This window comes from Canis aureus, chromosome 32 (genome assembly GCF_053574225.1).
Source record: "Canis aureus isolate CA01 chromosome 32, VMU_Caureus_v.1.0, whole genome shotgun sequence".
NCBI classification, from domain to species: Eukaryota; Metazoa; Chordata; class Mammalia; order Carnivora; family Canidae; genus Canis; species Canis aureus.
Genome location: NC_135642.1, coordinates 34,642,494 through 34,666,449, shown reverse-complemented (window position 1 = coordinate 34,666,449; position 23,956 = coordinate 34,642,494). Strand labels below are relative to the sequence as shown.

The window sequence follows — 23,956 nt, the reverse complement described above, 5'->3', positions numbered from 1 at the left end:
AAACCTGATAGCCTTGAATTTTAAAAATAGAATATTTTTGAAATGCTAGAAGTGTTTTTATTGCATTGCCTTTAATACAATGCAGATCCAATATAAGGGACTTTAATAATTGAGGTATACAGGAAATGAGCGAATTTTAAATGTTTAAGCTGAATTTTTACTTACATTTATACCTGTGTAATTAATTACCATCTAGAGAAATCTGGAACATTTCCAGAATCCCAAGGGTTCTCTCCTATCAGTATACCTTTGCTTTCCCTCCCTCCCTCCAAAATTTCTATTCTGACTTCTATTACCATAAAGTAGATTTTGTCTGTTCTTGAATTTCATATAAATGGAATGGTTTTTGTCTCTGCAGTGTTGTATTTCGTTGTATAAATACACCATAAATTATTTATCTATTCTCTTGATGAAGGACATTTGCATTGTTTCCAGTTTTTAGCTATTAAAATAATGGAATGCAATGAACATTTATGTACCTATCTTTTGATATATAAATGTACATAATTCTCTTGGATAAACACGTAGGAGTAGAAATGATAGGTCATAGGGTAGGTATATGTTATACTTTAGTAGATAAGCAGAATTGTTTTTTATTTTTGTTTTTAGTATGGTTGACACAGGAGATAAACAGTTCTGATCAATTTACAAACCTGCAAGCAATGTTTCAAAGTTCTAGTTGCTTTATTTCCCTGGTATTTTCTGTTTAATTTTAGCCATTCTGGTGGTGGGTTTGTAATAAATGGTAAAAATCATTTCAGATCAGCATACTTAAAACCTGAGGCTTATCAGCTGACCTCCATACAAGGTAAAAGCTATTGTTAAGCGAGAAGATTGAATTTTGCCTCAGATCCTCCATAAGAAAGATCCAAAGGAAGAGGGCCCTATTCAGCCTGGTTCAACTAACCACGGTTAACTTACTGGAAGCTTCTCTTGGCCTGAGTTTCCATATCCATCAAATGAGTTAGAGTCGGTCCTTTCTGATGATCTTATTAGCTATTTCTAAATTTTCCTGCAAAAAGGCCAGTTTTTATGGACCCCTCTCTCCAGGAGAAATCCAGTAAGAAAAAAATTGAAATAAGGAAATGAGTAGCATCCGGGTAAACTATAAAACTAAAAGATGGGAGAGAGCATAAAAAGGCAGAGCCAGGTAACATTGTCAAGCTAAAGTAAGTAAAGCTAAGGTTTTTATGATAATACTAGTCAAATAAAAATGCAAATGAAGCACTGTCTGTGTGTCCTGCCTTCTGGATGCAGCCTTCCCATCCTGAAAAGCCAGGGCCATCTCTCTCTTCTCAGGCCACAGGAGGCATTTGCTGAATACTTGTTATGGATGAAGCACACGCTCAGTGCTTAAAGCTTTTTTCCAGCCTTTGATAGGCAATCATGCACATTCTCCTTGTTCACCTTTTTAAGAATCTTCCATTCCTGGAAGAAGTTTTAGAAGATGAGCTGTAGAGTTTGGCCGTTTTGTGCCTTACCCTGAATCACCCAGCTGAATATCCTTAACCAAAATCCTGTTTGTCTATCTAGACAGCACAAAGCTGAGAGTAGAGAGGAAACTCACTGGGTCAGCCCCAGCGCCTACTGGGACGTTGTCTGAACCCAGCTCATATCCCTGTAACCTCCTAGCTATCCCAGGAGGGTGGGCGCTGCAACCAGTCATTGACAGAAAAAAACTTCCCCTCTGTCTCTGTCAATCTATAGTTTAGAAAAATATGCAAAATGACCCCATCTCAGGCTCAACCTTTCTTGGGTATGGGAAGTGGCCTTTGCACTCTATTCAGTTTGATCTACCTGATAATTCCTGACCCTCTGAACTGCCTGCATGGTTGCCAGGTGCAGAGAGTTGGTATGCTACCCTTTGTGTGAAACACAGTGGAATAGTAGAAGGAATAATCATCTATCTATATGCATTTGTTTATATATCATAAAATATTACTGGAAAGTATATCCAAGTAACAATTAACACCAGTTTCTTGTGGAGAAGGAAACTGGGTAATAGTAGAGGACCCATATAGTAGAATTTTTTTTTTACTGTATGCCTTTCCATATGTCAAAATTTTGGAGTCATGTGGTAATATTACCTACTCAAATATTTAAATATGGAAAAGAAAATCAATAGAAAAATGCCCTTTTTTTATTATTGGAGCTTGGTTTGTGCTATGCTCCCCAAAGGTACAAAATATGAGGGAAGTGGAAAAAAAACTCAAGCCCACCATATCCTGTAATCAGCTTCTATTAGGTGTGCATTATATGCTTATAATCTATTTCCTTAACTAGATTGTAAATCTCTCTAGAACACAGATTGCTGCCTTTTGGTATCCTATAGCATCTAGTGCAATGTGTTTCAGAGAGTGGATGCTTAAAATATACTTGTGGACAATAATGCCCAGTGATAGAAAGGTTTTAGTGAAATTGGCACACCCATACTTAACGTAGCTAAGAGCCATATAAATTTGTGGATCATTTTAGAAAGCAGTTGTGCAATATGTAACAAGAAAAATGGGATGTTCAACTGATTGGCCTAGTAATTCTCTTTTGGGCATTTTATTTTAAAAACAGTGTTAAGAGTGGCATCTGGGTGGCTAAGCCAGTTAAGCGTCCAACTCTTGGTTTCGGCTCAGGTCATAAGCTCAAGGTTGTCAGATCAAGTGCTCAGTTAGGCTCCACGGTCAGCATAGAGTCTGCTTGCGATTCTCTCTCTCTCTCTCCTTCCCTCTGCCCCATTCTCTGCTCACTCACTCACTCTAAATAAATAAATAAATAAATTTAAAAAAATAAAAATAACTTCAAGAAAGGAGGATGTATATATAAAGACGTCCAAGAGTTACATGGTATAACATTAGAAATTACACAAGGAGAATGACCAAATGAATGGTAGTATAACTACTAACGGGAAAAACAATACAGCAATTCAAAATGGTGAATTAGAAACTAGCAATATTGAAAATGTTTATGAGGGCAGCCCGGGTGGCTCAGTGGTTTAGTGCCGCATTCAGCCCAGGGCGTAATCCTGGAGACCCAGGATCGAGTCCCATGTCTGGCTCTCTCCATGGAGCCTGCTTCTTCCTCTGCCTGTGTCTCTGCCTCTCTCTCTCTGCGTGTGTGTCTCTCGTGAATAAATAAAAAATATCAAAAAAAAGAGAATGTTTATGAAAAAATACAAAAATTCCAGTTATGGGAGTTCCTGGCTGGCTCAGTCAGAGAACATGCAATTCTTGATCTCTGGGTTGTGAGTTAAAGCCCCATGGTGGGTGTAGAGATGACTTAAATAAAAATTTAAAAACTTTTAAAAATTCCAATTACAACTTTACACAATGCTACAATACAGGGAGGTATTTTGTGCTTTTGTTTTCCTTCTTTACAATCCTTGATCCTTCCCAATTTAGGGGGCTAGGGTGTGACAAGCCTTGCTCTTCTGCAGTTTTAATGATGGGAACAGAGAACAGAGACATCAAATTTTTCTCTCTCTTTTTTAAAGATTTTATTTATTTATTTATTTATTTATTTATTTATTTATTTATTTATTTATTTATGAGAGAGAGAGACAGATAGAGGGAGAAGCAGGCTCCCCACTGAGCAGAGAGCCCAATGTGGGACTTGATTCCAGGATCCTGGGATCATGACCTGGGCTGAAGGCAGACGCTTAACCAACTGAGCCACCCAGGTGCCCCAAATTCTTCTCTTTAAACCTGGATGCACATGTAAAACAGAAAATATATGGAGGGGGGGATGGACTAAATGGGTGATGGGTAATAAGGGGGGCACCTGTGATGAGCACAGGTTGTTATATGTAAATGATGAATCACTAAATTCTACTCCTGAAACCAATCCTACACTATATGTTAACTAATTTGAATTAAAATTAAAAATAAACAAAATACAATAAAATACTTGGAATAATATGTAGACTTAAAAAAATAAAGTCAAAAGAGAAGTAAGGGACTCTGCTCAATGGAATTTACACAAATGATAAACCTGACTTTGGAATTCAGTAAAACCCCAGGAGGATTTTTATAAAGATTGACTGATTGATTGCTTGATTTAATAAAGATTTTATTTGTTTGTTTGAGAGCAAGCTCATGAGAGCATATAAGTAGGAGTGAGGCAAAGGGAGAGAGAGAGAGAGAATCTCAAGCAGGCTTCAGGCCCAGAGTGGAACCAGATAAAGAGCTGAGATAATGACTTGAGCCAAAATCAAAAGTAGGATAATTAACCAACCTAGCTACCCACGCACCCTGAAAGATTTATTTGTTTGTTTGTTTGTTTGTTTGTTTGTTTGAGGGAGAGAGCCGGCAGAGGAAAGGGTAGAGAAAGAGGAATAGAGAACCCTCAAGCCAACTCCCCACTGAGTGCAGAACCCAACATGGGGCTTGATCCCAGGACCCTGAGACCATGACCTGAGCCCAAATCAAGAGCAAGCCGCCTAACTAACTGAGCCTCCCAGGTGGGTTTTTTTAAAAGGAGCAGGGGAACCAAGGGAGTGTCCTTGAGAAGGAGCCTGAATCTTGCCTTCACTTCCTCTTAAGGGAATAGTGGATCTCCCCTCGACACTCATGAAGGTTTAGGGATCTAGGGAAAGAAAAGACCTGTGCTCATGCCCAGGCATTAGTGCAAGGCCCTAGAGAAGCAGTCATCTAGTGGGGATAAAGGTTGAAGATTGGTAAGAGGGCCCAAGGCTTTCTCGATGTGGGTAAAGCTGAGGGAGAATTTGTGAGAAGGGCCAATAACTGGGCAGAGAGGAACAGAACAGTGTGAACTGGCAACTAGAGACTAAGAGACAACAGATCTCATGATCTGTTAGGTACCTCATGAATAGGGAGAAGGTCATACCCGAGGATTAGGGGGTATGTTTGTTCCCTACTGCAGCCATAACGAAATAGCACAAATTGGGGGTGGGGAGGCTTAAAACAACAGAAATCTATTTTCTTACAGTTCTGAAGGCTAGAAGTCAAAAATCAAGATGCTGGCAGGACCATGCTCCCCTGAAGTTTCTAGATAAGAATCTCTTCTGGTGGTTCTGGCAATCCTTGATGCTCTTTTGCTTATGCAAGATCATGCCAGTCTTCACCTCTGTTGTCACATGCTCTTCTCTGTGCATATACCTGTTCTTATTTCCTCATATGGCCTTCTTTTTTTTCTCTCTTTCTCTTTTTTTTTCTCATATGGCCTTCTTATAAGGACACCAGTCAATGGATTGGGGACCCACTCTACTCTAACATGATCTTACCTTTACTAATAACATCTTCAAAGACCCAATTTCAAAAAAAAAAAAAAAACCCAATTTCCAAATAAGGTCACATTATGAGGTTCTGGATGGACATGGATCTGGGAAGGACACTATCCAAACCAGTACAGCTGGGATGAGGAGGTTTTTAAGAGATCCTGGTATAGAACAGGGACTGGCCATCATCTCCTTCACCAGGACGGATATGGAATTGAATGATTGACTGCCTGGAATTAATCAAGATTACACTTTCTACTGTTAAGTGAAATGGGCCTTGTAAATACAGGTTGGGTTGAATTATGGAAAAACTTAGGAAATTAAATGTAGTACAAATCTGTATGTGGCTTGAAAATATTGCTTCTTCTACATATGCAAAATATGTATACAAAACAAAAAAATTATGGTAGGGTAGTGGAATGATGAGTGGATCTTTCTATAATGATTTCAGAATGCTGTGTTCAAATTGGAAGAATGATGCTTGTTGTTGTTTGAAGGTGATACAGGTAGTGCTATCCAGCAGGACTTTGAGCATGCCCCTCGGAAGCCAGAGTTCCCAGATTTTTCTCTTCCTGTGATTTGGGTCTTGCTCTAAACCTACCTTCCAGATTAGTACATGTGGTTGACTGATTGTGGGAGTTCATGTGAGAGTTGCCAATAAGCAGCTGTGTGACTTTGGGCAAGTCACACTCCTTCTTTGGCTTCTGTTGTTCTTTCTGTGAAATAAAAGAATCAGGCTTAATCATCTCCAAAATCACTCTCAATGTGTTGATTATGTGATTCTTTGATTTTAGGTGTAGGTATAGATGTAGTGTGTGTGTGTGTGTGTGTGTGTGTGCGTGTGTAAAGATCAGATAGATGAGGGACATGAGGGACAGAGCCAGGATGGTCTTTCCTGGGGATATGGCTCCAGCCTCAATAGCAGATCCCTGGGACACATCCAGGGCTCATGTTTACCTTTGCTGCCTCTTATTTCCTTTCCTTCCTCCTCAGAGGAAAGGTTTCTGTTATCTCCATCATCACCATCATTCATAAATAGAATTAATAAATGGAATGCTTAATGTGCGCCAGGCATTGCTAAGCACTTTAAACACATTATATATTTCATTCATTCATTTCAGTGATGTTACTGAACTCATTTTACGGATGAGAGAAACCAAGCTTAGGAAAGCCCAATATCATTGTTAGTAAGGAGAGGATGTGAGCCAGGATGCGAACCCATATCTGGATGATTCCAGAGTGCATGCTCTTACCCGTGAGTACCAGAGGGGAAGTACCACTGCTTAAAGATCATGGAGTGTTAGACACAGAAGGGCTGTCAAGGTTGGTCTCTGATGAGGCCAGTGTAGAAAACTGTCAGGGTCTCTAAAATGTAAGCCCAGGGATGCCTGGGTGGCTCAGCGGTTGAGCGTCTGCCTTCAGCCCAGGGCGTGATCCTGGAGTCCCGGGATCGAGTCCCACGTCAGGCTCCCTGCATGGAGCCTGCTTCTCCCTCTGCCTGTGTCTCTGCCTCTCTCTCTTTCTCTGTGTCTCTCATGAATAAATAAAATATTAAAAAAAAATAAAATAAAATGTAAGCCCAGATCTAGACAAGAACCTGATTGCCTCAAACAGGCACAGCTTCAGGATGCAGCCCAGATTTCCCTAAGAATGGTTCTCACTTGGCCTTGCTACCTTAGCTTTTACTCACACTTACTGCCTGCCATCCATTATGCCAGAACATGACTATTTTGTCATAAAGGTACAGATCTGTGTCAACATTTCCTGCTATTTATTTAGCCTTATGTGCTAGACAAGTTGCCTTTTACTGATGAATTCCTAGTGCAAGGCCCCAAAAAGCTGACAAGGCTTTGTCAAGCACACACACAGGCTTGGCAAGACCCAGGACTGACTGAGTCAGCCAGTAAAGATACTGCCACTTTAGATTTGGACAGTTTATTACTTACCTATACAACAAAAGGAAGAATGCATTAGGGTGCCAGCTGCCAGTAGTCCTTGTCCCACAGAAAAACAGAGAATACTGAAACAGAAGGGGCAAACGACTGCAATGTGAGTTGTGGGATACCCAGCCACTGAAGAGCCAATTCTAGACTGTAGCTAAGTGGTTCTTATATTATTTTGCAGCTCTATTCCGACAGAGTAGGGCAGAAAACCCACACCTCAACAGAACCTGGGAGATGAGAAACTGTCAGGAGAGATTGCCTTAAGATCCTCATAAGCTTCCCATCCTCTGCCCTTCTGGAAGGATCACAAAGCATTCTGCTAAGATTCAGATAACCTTTGGTTCAAGGCCCATGAGGTTGACATGTGAGGTTGCCAGAGTACATGATAGAGATACTACCCTACAGCTTTCTCTGGTTTGAGGCTTTTTAAGCCCACCTAGAGAAAATGTGATTGAAAACCAAGAAATCTGATCTAAATCAATCCATAATTAGCCAAATGACTTAACCTCTCCAGAGTTTTTTTTTAATCCATAAAATTATATATTTTTTGTTTGCTTGCTTTTTGGGAGGTCTTTTCCCTCTTATTAGGATGTAAACTGCTCAAAGGGACCTTATCTACTTTATTCAGTATTGTAGCCTCAGTGCTTAGAACAGTGATAGGCACATGGCAGCAATTTAACAAACACCTGGTTGAATGAAATGAACTGCAAGATAGTACATTGTATTTTGTTAGTATGCGCATATGCATTCAAAACCTTAAAACCCACTTTCAGGTCATTTGCAGAAAATTCACAGAGAAGTCCCAGTGGAAATGACTGTACCTTTCTTTTAAGGGAGATCAATGGGGTGGAAAAGGGCTTCAAAGTGAGTAACTACATAATGAGGTATGGAACATGGCACCCAAATGGGCCTTTTATTAGTGCTATTATAATAAATCCTAATGACACACACCTCTGACACATTGTTCCTTGTAATAATAGGAAAGACACGAGACGCCCAGTTTTCCCACTGTTTTGATCTACACCTGCCACTTTCCCAATCATCCCCAGGCTCCCTTTTTCCTCTTTTTCTTTTTCTTTTTTTTCCAGCCAATGCATGGTGTAAAATAGGACAAAAACTGCGGGTCAAGGGACCTGCTTCTGGTTGCAAGTATAGCAAGTCACTCACTTCTGTGCCCTAGCTCCCACTCTCATTTTTTTTTTTTTAATCCTTTTATTACTCTTTTTTAACAAACGGCCCCAGGGATAGGGGACCAGGGGAGGGGGGTGGAGGGGAATCCCACTCTCATTTTTATGTGTTGTGACACATAGGGTTTTCCTCAATTATCACCGATGTGTTATATCTCTTCTACAGGTAAAGAAAGCATGGCTCTAAAAAAAAAAAAAAAAAAAAAAAAAAGCACGGCTCAAAGAGATTGAGTGACCCGCTAAAGATCCCTAATGAGTAGGAGAGCCACGCTTTCTGACTCTTAGTTCAGATTTCTTTTCACCACGACAGTGAGCCGCTGAGAAGACCCCCCATGGCCTCGGTCCCTCTCCCCTCTGTCACTTCCATGAAGGGTGGGCTTGTTCCCTGCTCTGATCTCAGCGTCTACAACGCAGCTTGGCACATAGCAGGCGCTCAATATAGATTTGTTGAATGGGAAAAATAAAAGGGTAAGTAGAGACGCGCCACAGTGCGTCCCTGCGACTTCAAGCAAGTCGATGACTGTTTCTGGGGTTCATCTCTGTCCCCGTTCCCCCGGCCCCCCCCGCCCCCCGCCGGCAGCCGTCCGATGCCCGAGCCCACTTCGATCCTCCAGCCACCAGGTGGCACTGTGGCGAAGCACCCCACCCAGCAGGGAGCGGCGCCCTTCTTGGCCTCGCCGGGCCTTCGTTGGTCGGAGGGCGGGTCCCGAGGAACCGGAAGTGCCGAGGCGCAGCCGCCGCCGCCGTTGCCGCCGCCGCCGCCGCCGCCTTTAAGTGCCGTGTTCGCCGCCTGGGTTACCGCCGGCTCCGTCGCCGAGGAAGCCGCCGCAGCCGGGCCGGGAGTGGAGGCGGCGCGGCATGAAGCGGCGCAGGCCCGCTCCGTAGCACGCGTCGGGACGCTCCGGGCGGGGCCGGGGGGGAAGGTGCAGTATCCGCTCCCTCTCCTTCCCCTTCGCCCGCGAGGCCTGGGCCCCGGCCCGGCGGGCCCGCTCCGCCTCACGGGGGAACCGCCCGGCGCGCTCTCCGGGGTAGCCGGCTCTGCGCGCCGCCCCGCGCGGGTCACAGCTGGTGGCGGGGCCCGGCGTGCCGGAAGAGGAAGCCGAGGCTCTGGGATTCCGAGTCCACCAACGTCCACCAGGGCGCCCCGCCAGCGCCGGGTGCTGGCCCCTGGGCTTCCACGTCCGTTATCTTAATTGAGCCTCGCTGGGGTGGGGAGCCAGGTATTGCCCGGGCTTACGGAGGAGGAAGCGGAAGCCCGCAGCGAGGCGAAAGGATCCGCCTAAAGTTGGACTGTGGCGGATCGGAACCGGACTGAGATTTTCCTGGCTTCGCAGCCGGTGTTTTTTGTCCTTCCTCCTGCCTCACTCTAGATCGATTCCCTCCTTGCTCGATGGCCCCTTCTCATCCTGTTTCACCCTCCACCCCGAGGGGCAGGATAGCTACATTCCCCTGCCCCCACCTCTCCCTCCACACACTTTCTAAGACTTGGCATCGCCCCTCCCCCCCCATTATCTATCCTCAGCATTCTCTGCTGCACCTGTCCTCCTCCTCTTCTTCCCCCCTTCATAGCTTTCGAGTTCTTTGCCCAGTCTGTTTTAATGAACCTCCCAGCGGGCTGTGGACCCGGAGGAGTGCAACAGTCAGGCATCAGTGAGGCATGGGGGTGCTCAACTGGGCGACTGTTTGACTCTTGGATTAAAAATAGGAATGACATTTGAGTAGGTCCAAATTCAGGAGTCCTGATGCTATTCTCTAACCCAAGATGCTCTTCTCTGAGTGAGGGGCTTGGTGCATGGGAAGGTGTCCTGACATCGTAGTCCATTGCTCTTATGCTAACATAACTTCACTGTTTTCCCTCCATTTGGCCACCACATCTCTCTCCATCATCTACCTGGGCGATGAGAGCCCAGAATTAAAGCTGGTAACAAAGTCACAAGTGTAATCACAGATCCCCTTTTCTCTTTTACTAAGCCAGAATTTCAGCCAACTTAATGCTTCCTTTTTTATGGAAAAGTTACCTAATTATTTTCAGAATCTAGCTGGAAAGGCGCAAAAGTGGAATGCACTTAAAATGGATGGCACATTCTTGGTCTATGAAAAAAAAACTGCTAAATGCAACTTAGTTCCCTTTCCACAAAAATGGCCTGTTCTATAATTCTTACTGGTTGTTCTACCGAGTGTACTGTCTTCAACCAGTTCAGTATGTATTATTGAAAATAGTACAAGTGTATTAATGTAAAAGCAGGCTCATGGAATAAGTGTTACTAATCATCTGTCATTTTTGAGGATTTGCAATAGCCGCTGAGCAACCTCACGTTTGTGTGGCTTTTATGCTTTTTAAAGTTCTTCCATAATTTTCCTTTTAATGTATATCTAGATGTCAGGGTTTACCTTATTAGGATATCCTTTTGAGTAAATTAGGCTATATGTTCCTGAAATTTTTTAAAGGCTATAATTTTATACTAAAATGCAGATATTAAGTAATTCAGGCATTACAGTACACCAAGAAAAATATTTCTATATCAGCGTTAAATACTATTTGAGATTTTAGAGTTAATCTTTTTGGCCACATATGATCCATTTCAATAATGATCAACAGCCTTATAACTTATTTCATTATCCCGGTGAGCAGGGTTGGATGGTGAGAAAAGGAAAGACTCCTGTGAGAAGAGAGCAAGATGAGCAGAGGGATCTATGCTTGAAGTTGAGTCACTTGAAAAAGATCTCTTTGAATGTGGAAGAGGTCTGAGCAGATGAAAATACAATCAGGTAGGCACGAAGGAAGGGCCTTAAGTGAAGAGGTAGGTGGGGGAGTAAAGTATATGCAGTGTTGACAATGTATGCTGATTCTCTCTTCTAATTTTTGAAATTAGAATTTTGAGAATATTTCAATATAAGGTGTTAAAGAAATCTACAACTTAATTTTGTTACACATTTGTATAAATTAACATTATATAGTATATCTATCCTAGAAAATGTGGGGTATTCGTTTACTATAAACAGAGTAGTAGAATGTCATTTGAACAGTAAAAATCTGTGTGTGTGTGTGTGTGTACAGAGAGAGACAGAAATAGTCCAGAGACCCAATTCAGCAATAGCAGGTAATTTGCTATTAATGAGTGTGAGCTAATGCAACTTTGACATAGGAGAGATGTCAAGTTAATGGTGACTCAAGAAGCTGGCAGTAAGCCTTGGGAAGTCGGCCTGCTGAGCTTCCCAGTTCTATTCCCTAGCCTTATTCTTGTGAACAGTGGTTTGGACATGAAGCTCCAGATTTAACAGATGGAGAGCTGAGAAAAATGAGCACAGTTTGTGTGGCTTTTTCTCTCATTTGTCCCTCACTCTGTTAGAAATCAAACTAGATCCACTGACATTTGATAGAAATTAGGCCTCCCTCTAGCTTTTATTTTATTTTATTTAGATTTATTTATTTATTTATGAGAGAGAGAGAGAGAGGCAGAGACACAGGAGGAGGGAGAAGCAGGCTCCATGCCGGGAGCCCGACACGGGACTCGATCCCGGGACTCCAGGATTGCGCTCTGGGCCAAAGGCAGGCGCCAAACCACTGAGCCACCCAGGGATCCCCCTCCCTCTAGCTTTTAGATGGACAATCTTACTGTCATATACTGCCGCTTACTATCAGTGTGCTAAATAGCAGTTGAACTAAATGACTTTTTCTCTGCTGAGCTGTTAGGATTTTGATCCCTGGAGGTAAATGTTACAGGTTGGATACTTGATATAATTCTTGGATGAATTTTCTTTCTTTTTTTTTTTTAATTCATTCATGAAAGACAGAGAGAGGGAGAGAGGGAAGGAGGGAGGGCCAGGCAGAGACACAGGCAGAGGGAGAAGCAGGCTCCATGCCAGGAAGCCGATGTGGGACTCGGTCTCAGGGTCCAGGATCACACCCTGGGCCAAAGGCAGATGCTAAACCGCTAAGCCACCCCGGGATCTCCCTGGATGAATTTTCTGTCACTTTTGCAGTACAGTTCACTGTAGCTTGAAAAAAGACAGACTATCCTGGCCACACAGTTCAGTTCATTTTGCATGCCATGATGCTCCCCTGGTGAACTAATTCACGACCTATACCTGCTAATTACTTTTTACTCTGTGGTTGGTAGTTACCCTGGACTCTTGTTAACTTGAGAAATTGAACTTTAAGAAAAGACATCATGTTAAATATACAACCATGCATTGATTCTTGTTCTAGAGGTAGTTACATAAATGTAATCTATTTCTTTCCCACATCCACAGGTTGCTCCAGAATATGTTGCTTCTTTTTGATAATTTCATGAATAGTGCATGTCAGAATATCACACAATGGCTTATGATGACAGTTCTTGTTTTTTTTTCTAATACGTTACGGCTTTAAATATTCAAGTATTGTTTGAATATTGAAATAAAGAAAAATACATCCTCTTCTGAATTTGTAAAATGAGAAGAAACATCATTAGTAGATGAAATATTAACATTGTTTTGGGGTTGAACTGGAAAATTGGGTTCAAACTTAATCAGAATATCAATAATACAAACATTAAATGCTTTTTTTTGCATAAACTACTTCAACTAAAGCCGCTTGAAGATAGTATCTTTTTTCTCTCATTTAATTATGAGAGTTAAAGTTACATAATCTGTAATAATAGTTACATAAATTCCATATAGTCGCCTAAAGTGATCGTGAGATAGTGATATCTAGGCAAGAGCAGAAGACAAAGAAAAACGTACCAGCCATTTAAGTCTTGTCATTTGGAGTTCCACTGAAACGGAAACAGTATTTATATTATCTTAATGAGTGCCCTAGGAAGTGTATTACAAGTACATTGTTTGCTGCAAGTTTAATACTGTTCTAATTGGTCGTGATTATTTCTGTTAACTGAAGTTCACGTTTATCAACTGTGTTACTTTTTTAAGTGCAAAAACACTTAACTCCCTTAGCACATTTAGATTCACTATTGACATACTCTTGGATGGAGCATTGCAGCCAACTGGCATATGGCCTGTTTCCTTCCAGTGTGGGAAAGAAAAAAGGAATTTTGGCAAGAGATATGTAAGGACAGCCTTTTATAAAAGTTCCTAAAGGGATTTATAGTCACAGTGAAACAGACATGACCTCATTTTTTTTAAATCTCATTTTTAAACTGAACACAGAGAAGATGGAGCTATTACTTTTCTTGCTAGGTTTCATTGCAACTGTGCTGAAGAGCATTTTTTCTTGCCTTTTTTGGTAGGGTGGGGGGAACACTATCAGACTATCATTCCCGTTAATATAAAGAAGAAGGCAGGCCTGTGAACAACTTCATGTGCCTTATTTTTCCAGGAAAATGCAACATGGCAGCAGCAATGGAAACAGAACAGCTGGGTGTTGAGATATTTGAAACTGCAGAGTGTGAGGAGAATATTGAATCACAGGATCGGCCTAAACTGGAGCCATTTTATGTTGAGCGATATTCCTGGAGTCAGCTTAAAAAGCTCCTTGCTGATACCAGAAAATATCATGGCTACATGATGGCTAAGGCCCCACATGATTTTATGTTTGTGAAGAGGAATGATCCAGATGGGCCTCATTCAGACAGGATCTATTACCTTGGTGAGTATGAAGTCATAGTTTCTGAGAGGAAATGCTGTTTTCATTCAAAATCCAGATACAATTGACACCCAAATTTTGTTGAGTAAATGATGGATCAGTAATGTTCCATTTAAAGGAATAAAATGCCTTTCTTTAGGAATGGTCAGATTAGGAACACAGACCATAAAACCACTCTTCAACACCTGCTGCTTTCATTTTTTTAAACCAAGCCTGGTTTTGATGTCTTTTTCCTGAACCTATTCACTCCAGATTTAAGATCTGAATTAAATGTATTATGCCACTGACTTCTTTGTCTATTACATTTTTTTAAAGATTTTATTTATTTTAGAGAGAGCATGTGAGAGAGCATGAGTAGGGGAGGGGCAGAGAGAGGGACCAGCAGACTCCAGGTTGAGCCCCTCACTGTCTCAGTCTCACAACCCTGAGATCATGACCTGAACCTAGATCAAGAGTTGGTCCCTGGGCAGCCCCGGTGGCGCAGCGGTTTAGCGCCGCCTGCAGCCCGGGGTGTGATCCTGGAGACCCAGGATCGAGTCCCACATCAGGCTTCCTGCATGGAGCCTGCTTCTCCCTCTGCCTGTGTCTCTGCCTCTCTCTTCGCTCTCTCTGAATGAATAAATAAATGAATCTTAAAAAAAAAAAAAAAAAAAAAACGACTAAGCCACCCCAAGTGCCTTTTGTTTATTAAATTTTTAAAAATAGGTTTACTCCTTTCTCCCAAGTTATTTCATTCACATACATATATATATTTTTAGAGATACTCTGCATTAGTCCACTTCAGTAATTATAGATGCATTCTTTTTTTTTTAACAACCTAATACTATTTCATTTATAATAGTGCCATATTTACCTAACCATGCCTCTAATAAGGGACATACAGGTTTTTCTATTATACTGTTACAAAGATGAGGCAATGAATATCACTTTATTAGATCATTTTGTACATTTGTGAATTTATGAATAGGACTAATTCCAAAGAGTGGAATTGCTGGGACAGAAAGTATGTGTATTCTAAATTTTGGTTAATAATTGCCAACTTATCCTTCCAAGATTATAGGGTTTATATTCCTATCAGAATTGTCTCAGAATATCTGTTACTCCACACCTCTTCCAGTAGTGAGTAATCAGAGGGGATTTTTTGTTTGTTTGTTTTGTTTTTTTATCTTTTCTGGTCTGACTAGTGAACAGCAATCTCATTGTAGTTTTTTTTTTTTTTTTTAAAGATTTTATTTATTTATTCATAGAGACACAGCTAGAGAGAGAGAGACAGAGACACAGGCAGAGAGAGAAGCAGGCACCATGCAGGGAGCCCAATGTGGGACTCGGTCCAGGGTCTCCAGGATCACACCCCGGGCTGCAGGCGACGCTAAACCGCTCCGCCATCGGGGCTGCCCGTAGTTGGTTTTTTAAATTGAGGTATAATTGACATTATATTAGTTTCAGGTGTACAATATAAAGATTTGATACTTGTATACACTATTAAAGGATCACCAAGGCAAGTGATCTAGATATTTAGATATCTTTTATCTAGATATCTTTTATTTTACATAGTTAACAAAAAAGTTTTTTTCTTATGATGAGAACTTTAAAGATCGCTCTTAACAGTTTTCAAATATGTAATACAGTCTTACATAATCACCACTCTGTACATTACATTCCTATATCATTGTAATTCTAATTCCAATTATAAGTGAGGTTGAGCATCTTTTCACATATTTAAGAGACATCTATTTCCTTTTCTCTATTTATAACCATTGTCTATTTTTTTATTGGATTGTGGGTGTTTTTCTTATTAAGCATTTTTTAAAAATTTGTATAATGAGGAAATTAACCCACTGTAGTATTTTCCCTTGAGGCTTAATTTGTCTTTTGCTTTTAGTGCCTTTTGCCATGTAGAAATTTGTGATTTTTTTTTTTTTTTGATAGTTAAATTTGTACTTCTATGTAGGTTTTGGCATCCTAACTAGAAAGGCTGTCACAACTCCAGGATTATGTCTTTTAAAATCTTTGTTTTAACTTTCTGTTGGTTCCATTGCTCTGTCAGATGGAGTTCCAATACTATGTTGCTGCTACTGTTATTATCATGACTTTTTATGTTTTAACTGTTGGATAGCACTAGTCACCTTTCATCACTTTTTCATACCTGACTATTTTTGTTTGCTTGTTTTTCTTTTTTTAAAGTTTTTATTTATTTATGAGGAACACAAGAGAGAGAGAGAGGCAGAGACATAGAGAGAGAAGCAAGCTCCCTGTAGGGAGCCCGATGTGGGACTCAATCCCAGGATCCTGGGATCATGACATGAGCCAAAGGCAGACAGACACTCAACCATTGAGCCACCCAGGCATCCCAGTTTGCTTATTTTTCTGTGAGAACTTAAAATTAGCTTCTATAGCTTCTTTCTATATGCTGTTTTGGGATTACATTATATTTATGGGTGAAGTTGGGGAAAATTAACAATCTTTAAAATTTTGAGCTTTTCAAGAAAGTTGTATGACTTTTCATTTTTTCAAGTCTTTTTTTCTGAATCCTAATGCCTTAGTGTTCAAGTCTATTATATTCATCTGAAAGTTTTTTCTGTATAAATCCATTGTTTTAGGGACACCTGGGTGGCTCAGCAGTTGAGCATGTTAAAAAAAAAGTTTGTTTTTTTTTTAAAAAAGATTTATTTATTTATTTGAGAGAAAGCACACACACAAAAGAGCATGGGCAGGAAAAGGGACAAAGGGAGAGGGAGAAGGGGAGAAGCAGACTCCCCGCTGAGGGTAGATCCCAACTCGGGTGGGTCTCTATCTCATCACCCTGAGATCATGATCTTAGCTGAAATCAAGAGTTGGAAGCTTCATTGACTAAGCCACACAGGTGCCCTGTTTGTTGTAAAATTTTTAATGTGAACACCAATAAGTGTGTTCTGTTGTGTCATCAAGAGAGAACCATTGGGAAAAGCTTGTCTTGTGGCTTATACAGAACTGGTGTGATGGGCAACTGAAATGATTGTGGGGAATGGCTCTAATTTGAAACTAGATGAGAGCCAGTTTTTTCATGTTTGAAGGCTAAAGACTCCTAAGAAGGCTTAAGGAGGATATGATCACATTTTGTAAAAATAAATAAATTGTATTTTATTTACTAAGTTTTATCTATTTAATAATAAATAGATTTTATTTATTTGACAGGGAGAGAGAGAGAGAGCACAGAGGAAGCAACAGGCAGAGGGAGAAGCAGGTTCCCTGATGAGCAGAGAGCCAAATCCAAGGCTTTATCCCAGGACCCTGGGATCATGACCTGAGCTGAAGGCAGATGCTTAACTGACTGAGCCAAACAGGCCCCCCTCACATTTTGTGAAATTATGAATGGTATAGATAGGTGACTGCAATCCTAACAATTCTATGACAAAGTAACTCTGGAATATACAGAATAGATTTAAGACAAAGTCAGATGCTAGAGTGAATATTAGCTCATATCTAACTTTTTCTCCAAAAGGCAATACAAACTAAGTTTAAGAACAATTTAGGAAAATCACATAAAGGAAGATGTGACTATTTGGGGGCTTATCCCCAGCCTTTGCAAGGGTTAGCATGGAAGTTACCATGCCCTTCCACAGACTACCTTCTCTGGCATTATCAGAAACACTAGGCTGAAAATCATTTCTATCCAAGAGAGAGTACCTTGTTCATCCTGTGTGATTTATTATTCTCCTTCCTTCACCTTCCCATAGCTTTCTTGGAAATGATACCATCCTAGCGCCTTTTATGGTAGAAGGACTTTGTTTACTTTGAGTGTTCTTAGGTTCACATCTTCATAATCATAGTGTGTTTCTGTTCTCTTTTGCATATAGTTCATTCTACACTGCTGTAATATTCACATTCAGTTACTGCATGATTTCACAGAATAGGCCTGACTTCTACTTAGGATAGCCCTCTTTACTTCACCCTTCCCCAATAAAGGACAAATCACATATCAGATTTTGTATTGTTTTAATGAGTATACTTTCATCTGAAATTTATTATTGACTATTGTTATAGGACATTTATAGTGACAAAAAACTAGAATTCAGTTAGACCTATGTATACTAATAAGTGTTTTAAATGATTTAGGAAGAAAAAGAATTTTAGTGATCTGTAATTTCATGAAGCACCCCCATTTGGAATTTCATGACTCTATTGCCAACTTGTAAGAGACTTACCAATTTTCAAAAAGCTAAAAATGACATTTGTCCTTATTTCATCTTATACACTTTTATGTTTGTTTTGAGAGGGACGAAGATCTAAATATTGAAATGAAACTTGAGCATTTTTCTGTGAAACCAGGGTTTTATTGAAGAAAATTTCTAAGGCAAATGGCACGTGCACCTCCTACTTATTAACCTTCTTATAGAGTGCAGGATTTTTGCAGTATATAGAAGGCATTATGGGGCACCTGGGTGGCTCAGTTGGTTAAGCAACCAACTCTTGATTTCAGCTCAGGTCATGATTTTGGGGTCCTGGGATTGAGCCCCACGTAGGGCTCATTGCACTCTGTGCAGAATCCACTTGAGGATTCTTTCTCCCTCTGCCCTTCCCCCTGCTCATGCTTGCTCTCTGTCTCTGTAAAATGGGTAAGTAAATCTTTTTTTTTTTTTTAAGAAGGCGTTGTGTACTTAGACTGTGATTGCAGTAGATTTCTATTTTTGAAAATTATATATAAATTATTGTTTTCTCTTATAGCTATGTCTGGTGAGAACAGAGAAAATACACTGTTTTATTCTGAAATTCCCAAAACCATCAACAGAGCAGCAGTCTTAATGCTCTCTTGGAAGCCTCTTTTGGATCTTTTTCAGGTAGGATTAAACATTACTATTCCTGTGATTTGGTGTACATTTTCAAATACTGTATTTACTAAGAGGCAGAAATTCAAACAGGGTTTTTTTTTTTTTTAAAGTAGATGTTCATCAAATAGAATTAAAATATTTTTCTATTTTTGAACGTGTGGCTGTTAAATTCCATTTAATTCTCAACATCTGAAACTAAGGGATATTACAATTCTGATTTTTAAAACTACCTTCTCCCTGTTTAACCACTTTTCCCTTCTATAAACTTGTTAGTGGGCAGCCTGGGTGGCTCAGTGGTTTAGCGCTGCCTTCGGCCTGGGGCGTGATCCTAGAGACCCGGGAACGAGTCCCGCGTCGGGCTCTCTGCATGGACCCTGCTTCTCCCTCTACCTGTGTTTCTGCCTTTCTTTCTCTCTCTCTCTCTCTCTCTCTCTCTCTCTGATGAATAAATAAATAAAATCTTTTAAAAAACAAAACAAAAAAACTTGTTAGTTACATAGTTCTCACATTTTGGGGGAAGAATTGTTCATATAAAAGAAGTAATTATATTTCCAGAAAGTTTTTTTTTTAATTTTTATTTATTTATGATAGTCACAGAGAGAGAGAGAGAGAGAGGCAGAGACACAGGCAGAGGGAGAAGCAGGCTCCATGCACCGGGAGCCCGACGTGGGATTCGATCCCAGGTCTCCAGGATCGCGCCCTGGGCCAAAGGCAGGCGCCAAACCGCTGCGCCACCCAGGGATCCCTATTTCCAGAAAGTTTTTTATTTAAATCTTTAAGTTGAATTTGTAGTTCTAATACTTAGTAACAGTCCTAACTTGAGGGTTAAATCAAAGTACAAACTTCAGTTTTTGTTTCTGAGTAGTAGAATTCAGTTTATGTAGAATCAAAGCTTGAGGGTTGTTTTTATATTTGTTTTTTTTGTTTTTTTTTCACCAATATCTTATCTTTAGACAAAAAGCAAATAGTTCAAACACCCCAAGAACAAGATGATAACTTGGGTGTGATCTTTTGCCCTTTTGGTTCTCATTTATTATTTTACATTGAATACTTCCTTATTAAATAGTATTTTGGGTTAAATGAACTAAAATATATTCTTAGGAATTAAAAAAATAATTTGCATGATAACTAATGGTTTTGACTATAACTGTTAGGGCTGTTATTTTTCATATAGGCTTATGACTTTTCTTTAAAACAGAAAAAAATCCTTTTTCTAAGAACCAAAATAATGGTACTTTCCTCATGGAACAGTTTGGAAATTAATAAATCAAAGTTCTTTTTTATTTTAAACATTTATTATGGAAAATGCCAACTAGTAGAGTTATTTGTGATTATCAATAATTATCAAATCTTGGCCATTTGATTTCATTGTAGGCGTATCAGTACCCCATGTAGTCCCTACCCCCATCTCTTGGATTATTTTGAAGCAGAACCAAATATGTTGTTTTATTCCTAAATAAATTAGTACATGTATAAAGGGTACAAATTCTTTTTAGAGATTACCACAGTATTATTATCATAAACAGTTGATCTTTTCTTCATATGAAATATTCAACTAGTGTTCAAATTTCCCTGAGTTTTAAATAGTTTCTTTTTTTATACTTGATTTGTGCAAATAAATAATGTTCATATGTTACAATTGATTAATAGGTCTCTTAATTTTTTGGTTTGCCTTCCATCCTTTCTTTTCCCCATTGCACTTTATCTGTTGAAGAAACAAGCTCTGCTTTTGCTGATAGTTTATCCATGGTGTTATTTGATGTATTTTTCAGTCCCCTGTATTTTCTGTAAAAATGAATAGGTAGTTATATCTAGAAACGTGATCAGACCCAGGTTTGCTTTTTTTTTTGAAAGCAGAGTCTCGAACAGATATCTGTATACCCATGTTCATAGCAGCATTATTCACAATAGCCAAAAGGTGGAAACAACCCAAGTGTCCATGGACAGATGGATGGATAAACAATTGTGGTATATCCATACAATGGAGTATTATTCAGCCTTAAAAAAGAAGGAAATTCTAACATACCCCACAACGTCGATGAACCATGAAGACGTTATGATAAGTGAAATAAGCCAGTCACGAAAGGACAAATACTATATGATTCCACTTACATAGGTACCTAAAGTAGTCTAATTCATAGAGATAAAGTAGAAGGTGGTTGCCAGGGGCCGGGGGAAGGGAACACGAGGAAATGTTGTTTGACGGGTATAGAATTTCAGTTTTACAAAATAAAAATGTTCCAGAGATGGGTTACACAACAATGTGAGTATACTTAAACTATTGAACTGTACACTTAAAAACAGCTAAGATAGTAAATTTTACGTTATATTTTACCACAGTAAATACTTATCTACTTCATAGATAAGGTATGCTTCCATCAAGAGGCATATAGAACCTTATTTCTTGTGTGATGATAGCACCCTTTGATCATTGCCAAGATCCATTAATTAATTAGGAGTTATAAAACGGTGGTATTTTATCATTCCTTCTTCATTTATTAACCAAAATACTTCTATAAAAAGAAATTACTATTAAACAACTATTCAGTTATCCTGAGGTCTAATTCATAATGAAAAGACAGGATAGGGGCAGCCCTGGTGGCTAAGCGGTTTAACGCTGCCTTCAGCCCAGGGCCTGATCTGGAGTCCCTGGATTGAGTCCTGCATCGGGCTCCCTGCATGGAGCCTGCTTCTCCCTCTGCCTGTGTCTCTGCCTCTCTCTCTCTGTGTGTGTCTCTCATGAATAAAATCTTAAAAGAAAAGGCAGGATAAAGTTTGATTCTTTCCCTTTATTATTTTTCAAATAATTTGTTTCCTGCAGTCCTCCATAGGTGATAAATTAGGGTATTTTCGACGAGTGTTTGGGGTTTTTTTGTTCTTTTGTTTTGTTTGTTTTGGTATCTTTATAAACTTAAAGAGTAAACTTGATGTTTTTTGGTCCATTGATAGTTATTCCTATTGTACAAATTGTCTTATTTTTGGCTGGTGCCAGCCCTTCAACTTGATATGTCATTTCCTTTTGACAAGATCCTTGCTAGTATGATGAAGATATTCCACATTCATCTTAAACATTGCCTATCCCATGCTTGAAGTCAGCCATTCCTCCATGGAGCTCTGGTTCCTTTAGAACCATGGTCCTTTAAAAGACCATGATCTGGGTGCTAGGGATGTTCATTATTATTGGGTTGGTAAATATTTCTGGCTTTTTTTAATTGAACACACTAGGGAATATACACATTCTGTATGTGTGTGTGTGTTTGAAATGGAGATATCAATATGAATCCAAATTAATTCAGATAAACTGAGTTCCAACTGATACATCTAATTCAGATTTTATAGTACAGGATTTTTCTTTAACCTCATTTATCATATGAATCTCCTTATGCTGATTCCCAAAATCCCAGTTTAAGCAACAACATAATTCATTTGTTTACCCCATAACACACACACACAACAGTTTCAAAATAACAGAGAAATCAACACTGATTACTTTTAACAGTAACTTGGAATTGTTCTTCTCTGTGTAATTATGCCACTAGTTTCTATATAGTGAAGTACATTTGCTTCATTTTTAAGTATTGGAATTCCTTTATTTTTAATTGAATTTTGTTTTATAAAATAGTTACAGGATTCCAATTTCAAATCCACAAAACAAAGTATATTCAGAGAAGCTCCCTGTTTCTTCCATTCTATTACCTTCCGTCTTCTTCTAGATAGCCATTTTGTTTTTAACTAGCTTATCTTTCTTTTTAAAAATAATGTGAGTATATAGATGTTCATATACTCCCTTAGATAAATAGCAACATACAGTATACATTTTTTCTACCTTTTCAGAAATGAAATCTCTGGATCAAAAGATATATGCTTTTGTAATTTTGCCAGATAGTACCAAACTTCCCTCCATGGAACTGTGCCATTTTGAATTCCCACTAGCAAGATAAAGCATACCTGTTTTCCCACAGACTCCCCAACATAATATATTGTAAAACATTTGGATTTTTGACAGTTTGTTAGATGGAAATGTTATCCCATTATAGTTTAATTTACATTTCTGTTATAGCAAAATTGATTGTCTTTTTATATGGTTTGTTATCTGCATTTCTTTCTCTGTATTTTGTTTATTCGTATTTCTAACCCATTTTTCTATAGGGGGTGATCTTTTTCTTCATTCTTAGGAACTTTTATATACTGAGGATATTGACCTTTTGTCTGTGACTTGGTTGGCAAATATTTTTCCAGGTTGTCATTTGTAGTTTTACTCACTATAGTGGGTTAGGGTGTGTGTGTGTGTACATGCATGTGTGTGCTGGCCATGTAAAATATTTTTATATCATCAAATATATCAGTCTTTTTTGTATTGGTTCTAGACTTTTTTGCTCCTAGAATTTCTGTCTTCTGTCATAGTTAGGACAGTTTTCTCTACCCTCAACTTATAAAAGAATTCACTAATGTTTTCATCTGGTACTTACATGGTTTCATTTTTTGAAGCTTTATTGAAGTGTAATTGACATACAGTAAACTGCAAATATTAAAGTATACAATATGATAGATTTGGGCATATGTATGCACCTGTGAAACCGTTACCTCAGTCATTACCGCCACAAGTTTCCTTGTACCCTTTTGTAGTCTTCCCTCTCCCACCCATCCCCTGGCAGCTGTGGTACAGTCTTGTACAGTCTTTCACAAGTTTTATTTCTAAGTATTTCAGATTTTTTATTCTACTGTAAAACGTATTTTCTGATTTTAATATCTGGTCGGTCATTGCCAGTATTATAGAAATACAGTTGATTTCGTATATTGACGTTATCCTGCAACCTTGCTTAAACTCTTTTATTAGTTCCATTAGATTTTTGTAGCTTCCATTGGATTTTTCTATATAAACAGTCATATTGTCAGCAAACACTGTATTATTACTTCTTCCTTTCCAGTGTGGTTGCTTTTTGTTTCTTTTTCTTGGGTTATTGTGCTGACTAACTTCTCTAGTACAAAGTTGAATAGAAATGGTGAAAAAGATGTTCTTGATCTTAGGGGAGGAGTCATTCAGTTCTTAACTAGTTAAGTCTGTTAGTCATAGATTTTTCATAAATGCCCTTTGATAGGCTGGAGAGATACTTTTCTATTTCTGGCTTGCTTAGAATTTTTATCAGGAGCAGATAACTGAGTTTTGTTAAATATTTATGTTTTTGAAAAGATCATAAGGTTTTCTT

At 39.2% G+C, this 23,956-nt stretch overlaps 1 protein-coding gene and 1 long non-coding RNA gene across 5 annotated transcripts in view; one reads left to right on the top strand and one right to left on the bottom strand.

Annotated features, from left to right (window-relative positions):
- Positions 1-413: 413 nt before the first annotated feature.
- Positions 414-8,368, bottom strand: LOC144303405 (uncharacterized). Its single transcript, XR_013370470.1, has 3 exons — positions 7,174-8,368; positions 5,829-5,943; positions 414-1,428 (listed from the first exon to the last, which is right to left on the bottom strand). It is a non-coding gene; the product is annotated as an uncharacterized LOC144303405 (long non-coding RNA).
- Positions 8,369-9,092: 724 nt separating this feature from the next.
- DPP8 (dipeptidyl peptidase 8) overlaps positions 9,093-23,956 on the top strand; it is a 66,985-nt gene continuing 52,121 nt past the window's right edge. For 3 of the 4 annotated variants that reach the window (XM_077881521.1, XM_077881519.1, XM_077881523.1), the window contains exons 1-4: positions 9,421-9,577; positions 10,990-11,126; positions 13,675-13,944; positions 18,646-18,758. In XM_077881521.1, coding sequence (XP_077737647.1) covers positions 11,090-11,126; positions 13,675-13,944; positions 18,646-18,758 — 420 coding nt within the window. In that variant the 5' untranslated portion in view covers positions 9,421-9,577; positions 10,990-11,089. Of the gene's footprint in view, positions 9,281-9,420; positions 9,578-10,989; positions 11,127-13,674; positions 13,945-18,645; positions 18,759-23,956 lie in introns of those variants that run through there. The other variant, XM_077881520.1, reaches the window with a different exon arrangement.